We start from the raw sequence: 13,541 nt of genomic DNA, 5'->3' as shown, positions 1-13,541 counted from the left end.
GGCTCCGCGGAACGGATTAATATTGCTCTAACCTTTAGTTTATAACAGCGTTAAACCTAGAAACCTTTTCCTTTTTTATATTTATTTTTTATTAATATTAATACAACTTATTTCGATTCTAACCTTAAGCCCTAATATAAGATAAATACCCTTTTAGCTTCCGGGAGTAATAGAAGCAACCTAGAAATTTTTTCTTTATAATAGAGCGCGCTTTTATAATTAACTATTGCCTATATAGTTAAGCTATTACCTATATAACGGAAAAACCTATTAGCAGTACTATAAGTATAGCCCCTAATAAAGTAATTTAACTCCCTACGCAGAGCTAAGTAATAAACCTTTTAACTATACCAGCGTCCGGAGGGCTTTTATAATAGAAAAGTAGTAACAGTACTCTAGAAAGTCCTTACTAATTTAATAGCTTTACCTACACGCGAAGTTTTTACCTTCTACTATTTACTATTAAAAGTATAGAAACTATAATCTGCGTATATAGTATTAATAACAGCCTATACGCCTAGTATTATACCTTTACTATTATAAGTATAGAAACTATAGTCTATATATATAGTATTAATAACAGCCTATACGCCTAGTATTATACTTTTACTATTATAAGTATAGAAACTATAGTCTGTATATATAGTATTAATAACAGCCTACACGCTTAGTATTATACCTTTACTATTATAAGTATAGAGACTATAGTCTGCGTATATAGTATTAATAACAGCCTACGCGCCTAGTATTATACCTTTACTATTATAAGTATAAAGACTATAGTCTACGTATATAGTATTAATAATAGCCTATATACCTAGCGTTAACCCTATTTTACTATTATATTATATAGAAACTATAGTCCGCGTATAATAGTATTAATAATAGCCTATACGCCTAGTATTATAAATAAAATAAATAATAGCCTGCGCGCCTAGCTTTATCCCCTTTACTAAGGTCTTGCTTAATTTAGCGAACAGCCTATTCTAGCTAATTAGGAGTTTTTTTATTATAGTAGAAAATAACTAGAAAACTTACTATTAGACAGGCCGTTTACCGCCTATATAACTAATTTACTCTATAAGAAAATAAAATACCCTAGTATTATTTTTAGCTAAGTTTTTAGTAACTTTAATTTAAAGCCTAATTTAGAAACTAGGGCGCCCTTATAAATATAAATATAACACCTCTATTATAACTATTAGCTAGCCCTATTTTAAAATAGCAATTATAACAGTCTTAATAATAATAATAACTACTAACTGCACTGCTCTACCCCTTCTATTACTATTAACCTGTATACCTATTAGTAGGATTAACTTTCTTTATAATAATTTACTATAGCAGGCGCACTAGAAGGAAATAACCCTAATTTATATAGTAGACCTAGCGGATAAGGCTTTTTTAGCTTTTAATAACTACTATACAGCACTTTTAATAGCTGCTGCTAAAAGTAGACCCTACTATAGAACTTTAAGAAAGGTTACTATAAGTATAAAATATAGAAGAATTATTTTTTCTTTCTTATATAAGTAAATAAAAAGTAATACCCTACTATACTTACCTAGATATAGCTTATAGTTAGCTATTATAAAGGTTAAGTACTAGAAGCTATTAAGAACTAAGGCTTACTAATATCTATAGAACCCTATTAATTACTAATAGATCTTTTTAAGAACTTTAATACTATATTTAAGGAATAGCCTACTATTTATACTAACTAACTTTTTAATAAACTAAACAGCCCTAGTATATAATAGCAACGTAATAAAAATACTAGTAACTTTATCTAGCGCCTTAATACTATTCTTAACAGCCTTAAATATAAGTACTCTAGCCCTAGCCTATAAATACGCAACTGCTATTTCTATAAAATACTTTATAAAAACCTTTTTAAACACCTTTTACTAAAAAAAGCTACTAAATAGAAAAATATAAATAATATAGTTTTCTATTAAAACTAGCTTTAGATCTAATATAAAGAATAAGATAAAAAGGATTTTTTTAACGCCCGGAGAGCGGCCCGAAAGCTAAATAGTAAAAAGGATAGCTAACCTATTTATAATAGAAGCACCTATAATAGCAACGCCTATAATACTTATAAAGTTATTTTTATACTAAACCTTCCCCCTTATATATATATACGCCTTAGGCACTATAAGCCTAATAAGCAGCTTATATAAGGCGGTGCTATAAACCTGCTCCTATATTATAGTAAGTAGAGTAGATGCTTAAGGTATAATAGAGCTAGTAATAGCGTTATAGCCGTTTAAAGGCCTTTAACTAGACGATAATAATAACGAACTATATTACTAAAATAGAGGAACAACTATTAAAATAGGTATAAAAACCATCTAATATATATCTATTTAAATATATATAGTAGTGGAAATGCATCTATTTTAGAAGGGCTGTGGCCGCCGCTTTTAGTAGCGTTTTCACCTTACTTAGACCCTGTTATATCGCCGCTTTAAAGCTCTGTTCGCTTAAGTACTTCCTACCCTATTATTCTAGAGGGGCTAAGAAACGGCATATAAGCTTTAGCAAAGCTTGTCGGCGCTTATATTAATTTAACAATAGCACAGCCTATATAAAAAGGCTAGCGTTAACTTAAGGAAATAGCCTGCTTATCCTCTTCCTCCTCTCTCTCCCTTTACTATCCTTATTCTACTTCCTTTCTCTTTCTCCCTTTACTATCCTTATTCTACTTCCTTTTTCTTTCTCTCTTTCTTCGCCCTCTCTCCCTTTACTATTCTTATTCTACTTCCTTTTTTTTTCCCCCTACACTATTTTTATTCTACTTCCTTTCTCTTTCTTTCTTTACTATTCTTATTCTACTTCCTCTTTCTTTCTCTTTCTTTTTTTGCCCTCTCTCCCTTTGCTATTTTTATTCTACTTCCTTTCTCTTTCCCCCTATACTATCTTTATTCCACTTCCTTTTTTTTTCTTTCTTTACTATCCTTATTCCACTTCCTCTCTCTCTCTCTCTCTCTCTTCGCCCTCTTTTCCTTTACTATCCTTATTCCACTTCCTTTTTCTTTCCCTCTATACTATCTTTATTCTACTTCTTCTCCGGCGATTTAATCCTTATCTATAATACTTAACTTACCTGTTTAGCAAACTTATTATTACTAGACTACGTCCTCTCTTCTAACTCTAACTACTTATATACCCGCTAGACTAGCATAATAATATAAAGTTAGCGGTATAGCAATTAAAACGGCTCTAGTTTTAAAAGTAATAAGAGCGCTAGCTACCAGGGCCGTGAATCTAAAAACTATATTAAATTAAAACCTATACTTACCTCCCTATATAAGCCTAGGTCCGGACTTAAACTTTACTAAATACAACTCGGACTGCTCGAACTTATACTCGGACCTAGATATCTACCTAGATCTAGATATAGATCTAGATACGGAATTAGATATAGAGTTAGATATAAAGTCGGATATAGAGTTAGATATAGGATTAGATATAGAATTAGACTCTAAAGCTAAGGAAATACTAAAAGATATTACTAAGTTAGGGGAGAACGGACCCGCGAAACCGAACTATACTTTTTATACCCAGAAACTATAGAAAAGGGAAGGCGAATTCTAGGAGAGGTAAATTATAAAAATTCCTATAAGCTTATTATTACACCCTCTAATTGCTGTAAACTAGGTACTGCCTAAAGATTTAAAAAACAACTAAAAAAAACCTAGAGAACTAGCTGCGTAAATGCAATTTAAAGGTGTTTAAAGCATATCTCCGCTAGCAGAAGAAATATTTTCGAATTAAGAAGGAGAGCTTAATATAGACCTATTAGAAACAAATTAGCATATGCTATATAGACCTTATAAGCTATAAGATAAACAGTAATATCCTTACTAATATTTATAATATAAGTTCTAGCTATATACTCTTCTTATAAAGCTAGACTAATAGCTATAAAAGTAGATCCTAAGCCTTAAGCTTAATAAATTAGAAAAGGAAAAGTATACTATATTTATCCAGAACCTTTACGCTATTCTCTACGCCCTCTAGGTAGATAATACTAAACCTTTTTATAGCTTTATTTAAGTCTAGATTTTACTTTTTCTTTTTTTTAGCGCAGCAACAGCTATAAAACTAGGAGCACTTATTAAAAGTGTAAGCAATAAAGGTAGTAATATAGCGCTATTATTTAAAGATATTAAAATTATAGTAGTACGCAGTTTTAAAGACCCTACTAAGACTATAATTGCTGCAAATATAAACCTTAAGCATATTAAAAACAAGGAGAAAAATAGGAAACTATAAGTTGTATAATATATACTATAATATATCTCGCTAACTACTTCTACTACTATAGGAAGAAATATATATTCCATCTTAAAGAACTTCCTGCGTTCTATATTATTTCACATATTTTATCTATTAGCGTTAGCTAAAACGCGTTCCGGAATAAGTTTAAGAGCGTTTAAGAGATCTTTAACCTAGTTATACCGGCCTACTACAACGTGCTTTATATTAATTAGGACTATAAAGTATTAAATCGGCCCTTTTTCTGCAACGCTAAGTATATAACTAGAGGTGTTAAAATTTTAAAAAATAAAATATTCCTATATATAAAGTATTAGGATATATTTATATAATTAGGGCGTGTTGCAGGCTTTAAAGTAGTATTAGAGCTATATTAGCTATAATAAGCTTCAGGCAGGAATATTAATTATAAAAGTAATTTCCTAAAGTCCTTTCTTCTTTCCTATACTAATACTATTAGAATCCGCCAGGCAATATAACTAAGGCAGAGCGGAACTAAAATATAGGCTATTTTGGCAGTATATATAAAAAGTACTATACTCTAACGTATATTGCACGCTATTTTCAGGCCATCTATTTTAGAAGTCCTTCTAAAAATCTCCTTATTAAATCCGTTGTAAGGATAGGTTTATTACGGGATTAACACGCACCGGCGGACCTTAATAACAGCTAGCTAGAAAAGGTCCAGAATAATCCTAAGCTTATAGCGCTTTATAATAAATATATAGAATATATAAAAGAGCTTTATTTTTAAAAGTACTATTCTATTATAAAAGGTAAAGGAACCGAACTATATAAGTAGTATAAGAACTGTAAAAAATAGATTACTAAAATATATAATACTTTAAGGCGAAAATAAGTAGATAAAGCTATTTACAATTTCTATAACTTGGTTAATATAATTAAGATAGCTAGGCAGCTAAGCAGGAAGCCGGCGACTAAGGTTCTAACCCTCCCGGTCGCTAACTTTAAAATTCGAGAGCGGGCCACTATTACTAGTATGCTCTTTAAGCCGTTTAAAACCTATAATACTTATATTAACTTTATCTCTGCTATAGCTAGGCTTTATTATTAATAAAAAACTTATTAGCCTAAAGCTTTAAAAAGAAATAAGCCGAATTTTTTTATCTTTGAAATTATTAAGCTATCTATTAAGAGCAAGCGATAGAAGGCCCTAAATAATAGCCAGGATAAAGGCCCGATTTTTAGTTGCTTTAACTTATAAATAAGTTAAGCTTATAAAAAAGAAGAATACATATTTGCGGCTAATAAAAATAAGGCTGGCCAGCGCCTATTTCCTATAGAGCTTTCCTACCTAGTATACCTTATTTATATAGGCGATACTAAGCTCCTGTACAGATAATAAATACGCTATAGACGGCGAAAAGATGTTCTTAATAAGTATATAGACACCTACTTTAAAAAGCCTAAGTATTAGAAAAACTTTAAATATAAGTATCCTAGATATTCTGCGGAACTTAGTGGCAAAAAGTATTTTAAAAGGCATGTATATAATATATATAAAGTATCTTACTAATACCTGCTAGCTCTTAACCTATTACTTTACGTAATTATATATAAAATAACTTTTAGTTTAGTTTTTTATCTTTATCGCTAACTATAGGTAACACTAAATATTATTAGTAGGCTATTAGTATAACTAGGAGCGGAATTATTATATTATTTAAAGGTTAATACTATAAAGCAATAATATTTAAAAGGCTAATCTAAGCAGTTCTATAGTAAAGGTGCCTGCTATACCTGCTATACTTATACTAATAACCGCGTAGAGCTCCGCGACTTCTATAAGGCTTTCTAACAGGCTTTTAGTAAGCTAAGGCTTCTAATTTATTACTATAGGGCGTTATAGTACTTTTTATAGTTCTACCTAGATATTTATTACTAGCCTAGTAAACAGCACCTTACTAACACCCTATCTCCCTTTAAAAATAGAAAGGCCCGGTAATATATTTTTAAATACGCCTAAAGACCTATCTACTTTTAGCGCCTCCGCTAATATTCTAATATATAACGCCTACGTTATTAAAGTTCCAGGCGACTTTTAATAACCTACTAGTAAATCGCTTTTTATATTAGTAAGGAGCTAATCTAACGCTAAAAGCTGCTAGATACTTAGCTTTAACTGCGCGTCCCTTTAATAAGGGTATATAAGAGCGCTTAGGAGTATAAGCAACCTTTAACCTTTAACCCCGACTTTAATTTAGGCGCGCTTAATTAGGGGTACTAGCGCTTTACCTGCAGAGGGTAGTAAGCTAAACGGCGAGCTAAAAGGAAGAGCGGGTTTTAACGCAGTAAAACTGTGCAAAATAAAATAATATAGAGCAAGTTCAGACAAAATATAGTATTATAGCAGCGGGGCTTAATCGCGTATTATAGCAGATTAAGGAAGAATTTCAGCTACTATATATTATGCAGCGCAGCGGAGCAGGTAAAGTAAAGTAAGCAGGTTAAAAGAAGTATATAAGGTTAACTAAGCTAAACAGGGCAATATTATCTAGAAGGCGGCGCGCGGGAAATATAGCTAGATCTAGCGGCGGCTAGGTCGGCTGTCGACCGCACCTTATTAGCTTTAGCGTTGTCGCGTTGTTATATTATCTTTATTACCTTTATCTAATAAAATATTATTTTTATAAGCTTGCCTAAACTATTATTCTTTATCCGGCCGCCGCGGTAAGCAATAGCTTATATTCTTATGCGCAGGCTGGAGCGGTTAACGTTGCTTACGTTGCGGTGCTTATAGGGATGCCTTGCGCTTTTAGGACCGACTATTCGAGGCTGGCTGGTTGTTAAGCTATCCGCGGATAACAGCGGAGTTAAACGCCGGGAGAAGAGTTTACAGGCTGCTAGAGTCGCAGCCGGATAAGGCGCTAGGTATATGCAGGGAGAGTGGAGAGTAGAGTATAGAAAAAGTAGAGAATAGAAAGTAGATAATATTAAACTTAAGTATTTATTATTACGTCGGCGTTTATAAATACTAATATATATAATTTATTAAAAGAAATACTAAAATTATAATTCAACCTATATTATTATATAGGGGTTCTTTTCTATCTCTAAGTTCACCCCTATTAAATTAGCCTACGGTGTACAACCGATTTTCCCTAACAGCGTACCTAAGTCCGACTGGCAGGGTAACCTTCCTAAAGAAATTAATACCGTATTTTCTAATCCCTCTTCTAAGAATATATAGAGAGCTAACGCGCATCTCCTTTATATATAAAACGCACGCGACGCGGCTATAAAAAACCTTAAGTATACTTAGGAGCTTTAGTAAAAGTACTATAACTGCGCACGCTTACTAAAGTACTTTATAAAAGGGCAGCTTATTCTTCTTTTATTTAAGAATATTTAAACTAAGCGCCTATATAAAAAACTTAATAACAAGTTCCTAGGTTTTTATAAAATTCTTAAAGCCGTAGGCTTATAAGCCTATAAGCTTAAGCTTCCTCCCTCTATATAGCGCCTACACCCTATCTTTTATATATAACTTCTTAGGCCCTAGAAGGTATATAGCTTAATATACCGCGTAGCTTAACGTGTATAACCCCGCACCTATTAAGCTTTATAACTATATATACCACGCATACTAAATCTATATAGCTGGAAATACCTATATATATAAAGTTATAATCTAACTAACTAACGTCCGTTACTGCAGGTTAAGAAACACCCTGCGCTAAGAAATATAAGGGGTACTTTAACTTTAAGCAACTTAAAATCTATATATTTATTTAAATTCGCGACAACTTTTTATAGGTTATATACTATAGCTATTTCTTAATATCTATAACCCCTTCTAACTAAAAAATATGTTATATATTATCGCCTCCCAGCCGATTTATATAAAGCCTTTTTTTCTAGCGAAATAGAGTTCCTTCCCTATAATACTACTATTAAGCTTCTGCTACCGTATAATATAAATAAATAGTGTTATCTAACCTATAGAAGCTTACTAAAATTCCAGAATATTACTATTAGCCTTATATTTGCTGTAGCGCGCAATTATATATAAGATTGCCACCCCTATTAGTATAATTATAATATATATCTTATATAATTATTATAATATAATTAACGTGTAATATATTAAGCTAGGCGTGTAGCTATCTAGGCGGTTAGTTACGCCTATAGCTATACTTTACTTTTAATATATCTTGCAGTAATATTTGCTTAATATTATTATATTTTAAAATATAACCTGCAATAATCCTAGCGTAAAATAAATTTACGCTAGTTAAATAGTATTACTAGCTATATTAATACATCCTTACTACTAGTACTTTCTATAGTACTTCTATAATATTTATATAAGTAGGCTCTACTTTACTTATCTATATTACTTTATCCTTTAGAACTAATAGATCTGCCTCTACCTCTGCCTCTGCCCCTGCCTCTGCCTCTATTTCTAGCGGAGGACCCTTACGCTTATAGCCGCGTTTTTCGTTGCTTATAATAGCTTTATCTTTTATATTACGCTTTGCTTATACCGCCTTTAGGTTGTTATAACTTATTACTTTCGCCTTTCCTAGTACTATTAACTAGGTTAATTGGTAAACTTTTGCTTTATTATTTATTTTATATATAAATCGATTTAGATCCCGAAAAAGGGTATATTTAGTAAAGGAAATTTAAGCAGCACTTGCTATTTTCTGTATATACCTTTATAGAAGCTATTAGCTCGTCTTATTAAGCGTATAAGTATCCTGTTTAATTAGATTTTGCAGTAATATAAAAGCCTCTATTATTACTAGCATTACCGGCGTTATAGAAACTTACCGTACTTTATTTTATAGACTAGATTTTAGCGCCTTATTATTAGCCCTTAGAATAGTAAGTTTAGCTAGGGGCCTTTATATTCTTTTAAGTACCCTCTTTGGATTAAATAGAAATATCTTAGTTATAGCCTACCTAGCTATAATATTTCTTTTAGTTAATACTCTATTCTGTGCAGGCTTATATAGAGAGGTAAAATACTTCTTACTAATTTTATCTATACCTCCTTAATTTAGTTGTTTAACCTGGTTGCGATAGGCTGTTTTTAATAAAGCGAAGACTCTAATATTATAGGGTTAGAGCTTATAGAAGGTATAAAAGGGGAGATAATATAGGATAATATTATTCTAAAAGCAAAACTCTAAAATTTCTAGGGTTTTATAGGTCCCGAAGCTATTATATATAAGTATTTATAGTTTCCTATTAGCTAATACTCTAGTTTAAAAATTAAAAACACGCGTAAGCCACTCTAAACTAATCTTTAAGTTATTATATCCGTTTTCGGATATCTATAATACTATCTAGGGGTTAGGAAGGTAGTCTAGTTACTTTAGTGCGTTAAAGCTAGCTAGATTATAAAAGGTAGCAGCGATCTGCTATTAGCACTAATACACTTAATAGTAGTTACTATTATCCGCTTTACACCCGCGCCTCTATAGTTTTATATATTGTTCTTATCTATAAGAACTCTAATAAAGCTAAGTATACTTAGCAGGACTCCTGTCTTATTTATATTATAGCAATTTTCTGGTATAATAGCTAGATTTTCTAGTACTTAGCTAACTACTTTAAACCACTCTATAACCTTATTATATATATAGCTATTATGTTATTTCTAGTTAATAGCCTTTATTCGCCTTGCTTTAAGTTCTAGATAGCGTTTCTAGAAAAGCCGCGGCTAGTTTATTCCTAGGAGCTTAATTAGTTTATTTAAAAACCGATTTTAGGCAATATAAAATACTAGCGCACGCATAAACTTAACTTATACCGGGTGCCCGAGCTTAGATATTAGCAATAGAAACTTAATAAGGGCTTTTTCTTCTTCTAGGGTAAGGTATTACTAGCTTTAGGCCAGTTCCTTTCTTAAGCGTTATCCGTGGTTATAATAGTAAAGCGTGGAGATAGGAATATTACTACTTTTTAATAGAGCGGTATATATTCTATATATACCTAGAGGAAGGCTTTATAATAGTACCTAGCTAGCTCGGTCTATATTAATAATTATAGTAATAGGAAAGGTATAATAGATATAGCTAGTATAATATAAGCGCGCACAGCCTAGCTTCTAATAATAGCTAGTATATAACTATTTATAGACGCTTCTAGAAAAGCGCTATAGCAAAGAATATAAAACTAATAGTAATTAACTAATACCCTGTATTAGTATACTAAGTGCTTCTACTAAAACGCTTTATAGACTACTTTGCACGGATAAACCTAGTAGTGTAAATTTGCCTTAGCTAAATATTTTTAGATTTTTAAAGTACTAGCTTTCTTAATTATCTTTCTAGGGCTCCGGAACTTAAAAAAATATACTTATAGACTTAATTATCTGCAGTAGAATAGGGGTGCAAATCTCTTACAGTTCTTAATATTGCAGCCCGCTATTACCGCGCACGTTTTATATAAGCCCTCTAGCGTAATTTATATACTATAGCTAATAAATCTGTAGCTTAGCAGGCCTTTTTCTTAACTAGCGAAACTAACCTAATATATAACCTTTAGCCGCTGCAGCCTTTTTAGCCCCGCCGCGCTTAAGATAAACGGCAATATATTTCACACCTATATAACAGTGTTACAGCCTTGCAAATCTATGCCGGAGCTTCTACAGAACTACTATGTCCGCTGCACCTCGGACCGCGCGCCGTATTATAGATGGCCTTTCCGGAGCAGTAAGCGTAATAGCTGTTGTTAATATATCCGCTAAGGTCGCGTTGCTCTGCTTCTAGTACTTAGTCGCCGCGAAGTACGCGAAGAGGGATATTAGACGCCTCTAATAAAAAGTTACTAATATTAAAAAAGTTTTTAAAAAGCTTTAATAGCTTATAAATAAATAAGGATTACAGCTCCCTTCTATATATAAGTTACTAGAGTTACTTAAGGAATATTACTAGTAGTTGTAAGACCTTAAGAATAAACTTAAGGTTAATTTTAAGCCCAGCGGACGCCGAAAAGCAATAAGTAAACTTGGTTTTTAAGCCTTAAAATAGCTATTTATAAGTAAGGAGGTAGAAAAGGCGGTTTAAAATCTTAAGAACTATAGCAACACTTTTAGCCTTATACTTTAAGTTAATTAGACGTAAGTAGTATACTTTTAAAGGTAAGTATAGGCTAATAAAAAATATTCCAGGGCCCTTATTCTTCGCGTTAACTAGAAAACTAATACGCTGTTATTACCTACTACTAAAGGCGCTTCCTTTAACTTTTATATAGAAGAATATAATTTAATATACCTTCTAAACACCTGTATTAAGTTGCTGCGTTATATATACTACTAGGCAAATAATAAAAACAGCAAACTAATATTTTGGCTAAACAGCGCGGCAGGAACAGGAAAGTCTATAATTACTTATACAGTTGCCCGGACCTTTGCCAACTACTAATAACTAGGAGCCAGCTTCTTCTTTAAATAAGGCGAGGGGGAGCGCAGGAATACTACTTAATTCTTTACTACTATTACTATACAGCTGGCTTATTATATATTAGGGTTAGGACCTAGAATTAAAAAGGCGATTAAAGCTAATCCAGCTATATCTAAGAAGGCTCTAAAGGATTAATTTAAGAAGCTAATCCTCTATCTACTTTTAGAAGTGGCGTATTTACTAGCCTTAGTACTACTTATTATAATAAACGCGTTAAATAAATGCGAGCGAGATAGTAATATATAAGTAATTCTCTAGCTTCTTTCGCGAATAAGGGATTTTAAAGTGGTATTATTGCGGGTTTTTATAATAAGCCGACTAGAACTGCATATCCGCCTGGGATTTAAATAATTGCCTAACAGTATATTTAAAGATATTATTCTGTATAAAGTTGTAAAGTAAATAATTTAATATAATATACGCGTTTATATCGAGACCGAGCTTACTAGGATAAGAAAAAAGCGCTCTCTTTTATTAGAATGGCCTGGAAAAAAGCATATCTAGACACTAGTAAATATAGTAGTGCTTCTGTTTATTTTTACAGCTATAGTTTATTATTTTATAGAAAAACTTACTAGAAATCCTAGAAGGCGTCTAAAGAACATCCTTAGCTATAAAATAGAAGATATAAGTAAGCTTAGTATAATATACCTTTCTATTCTAGAGTTACTCTTTATAACTTAAGATAAAAAGGAGAAAATAAAGCTTTCTAGAAAGTTCTAAAATATAGTTAGGAGTATTATAGTTTTAGAAAGTCCTTTCTCTATTACTTTACTTGCGCACCTTTTAGGAAAGGCTAAGAATAATATTAACTATCGATTAGACTTTCTATACTCTATTCTAAATATACCAGACCGCGATAATGCGCCCGTACGCCCCCTGCACTTGTTGTTCCACGAGTTCCTGGTTAATATGTCGAATTAGAAGAGCCTGTTTTGGGTGGACGAAAGAGCAAGACACGAGGAGCTAGCGTCCTATTGCCTTTAACTTATGGCTGAGCCAAACGGCCTATAACAGAATATTTGCGACCTAGAGCCTGGGACTCTGAGAAGTAAGGTTGATAAAGGAATAATTAAGAGCTATCTGTCGCCAGAATTGCAGTACGCTTGCCGCTACTAGGTGTATCACCTCAAGCAAAGCCAGCGTCTTGTTAGCGACAAGGCCACTGCAGATATATTCCTCCAAAAACACTTCCTTTACTGGCTCGAAGCGATAAGTCTAATCGGAGAGACGAATAAATGTGTTTCCTTGCTAGCAACACTTTCTACGCTAGTTGAGGTAAGGCTTCTACTTTTTTCTAGCACTGTATTATTTCGCTAATATGCAATACAGGCATTAAACAATGCTCTTTCTGCACTTCTCCAAGACGCTTAACAATTTACTCTTCGATTTCGACATATACTCTAAGATGCTCCTCTACAAATATATTCCTTAGCTCTTGTATTTACCCCAGAAGCAAGTATAGTACGGAAGGCTTTTGTAGACGAAATGCCAGGGTGGATTAAGTTATTGTCAAAACGGGAGGACGACTGGGATGCTTGCCGCAGCGTGCTCGAGGGCCATACCGACTGCGTCAGCGCCGTCGCCTTCTCACCAGACGGCCAGCTGGTCGCGTCCGCCTCGAGCGACAAGACGGTGCGGGTGTGGGAGGCGGCCACGGGGTCGTGCCGCAGCGTGCTCGAGGGCCATACCTCCTGGGTCAGCGCCGTCGCCTTCTCGCCAGACGGCCAGCTGGTCGCGTCCGCCTCGGACGACAACACGGTGCGGGTGTGGGAGGCGGCTACAGGGTCGTGCCGCAGCGTGCTCGAGGGCCATACCTCC

General features: G+C 33.2%; 1 protein-coding gene across 1 annotated transcript in view; it reads left to right on the top strand.

Moving 5' to 3' along the window:
* Positions 1-10,916: 10,916 nt before the first annotated feature.
* Positions 10,917-13,541, top strand: part of BDZ99DRAFT_489245 (uncharacterized protein) — a gene marked incomplete at both ends in the record, with an annotated part of 3,351 nt that continues 726 nt past the window's right edge. Inside the window, 6 exons of the mRNA XM_033722972.1 lie at positions 10,917-10,970; positions 12,225-12,351; positions 12,451-12,626; positions 12,738-12,820; positions 12,860-12,960; positions 13,129-13,507. Coding sequence (XP_033574525.1) covers positions 10,917-10,970; positions 12,225-12,351; positions 12,451-12,626; positions 12,738-12,820; positions 12,860-12,960; positions 13,129-13,507 — 920 coding nt within the window. The remainder of the gene's footprint in view (positions 10,971-12,224; positions 12,352-12,450; positions 12,627-12,737; positions 12,821-12,859; positions 12,961-13,128; positions 13,508-13,541) is intronic.

Source organism: Mytilinidion resinicola (assembly GCF_010093595.1).
Source record: "Mytilinidion resinicola strain CBS 304.34 unplaced genomic scaffold BDZ99scaffold_13, whole genome shotgun sequence".
Classification (NCBI taxonomy): domain Eukaryota; kingdom Fungi; phylum Ascomycota; class Dothideomycetes; order Mytilinidiales; family Mytilinidiaceae; genus Mytilinidion; species Mytilinidion resinicola.
This window is presented reverse-complemented; position numbering and strand designations above follow the sequence as displayed.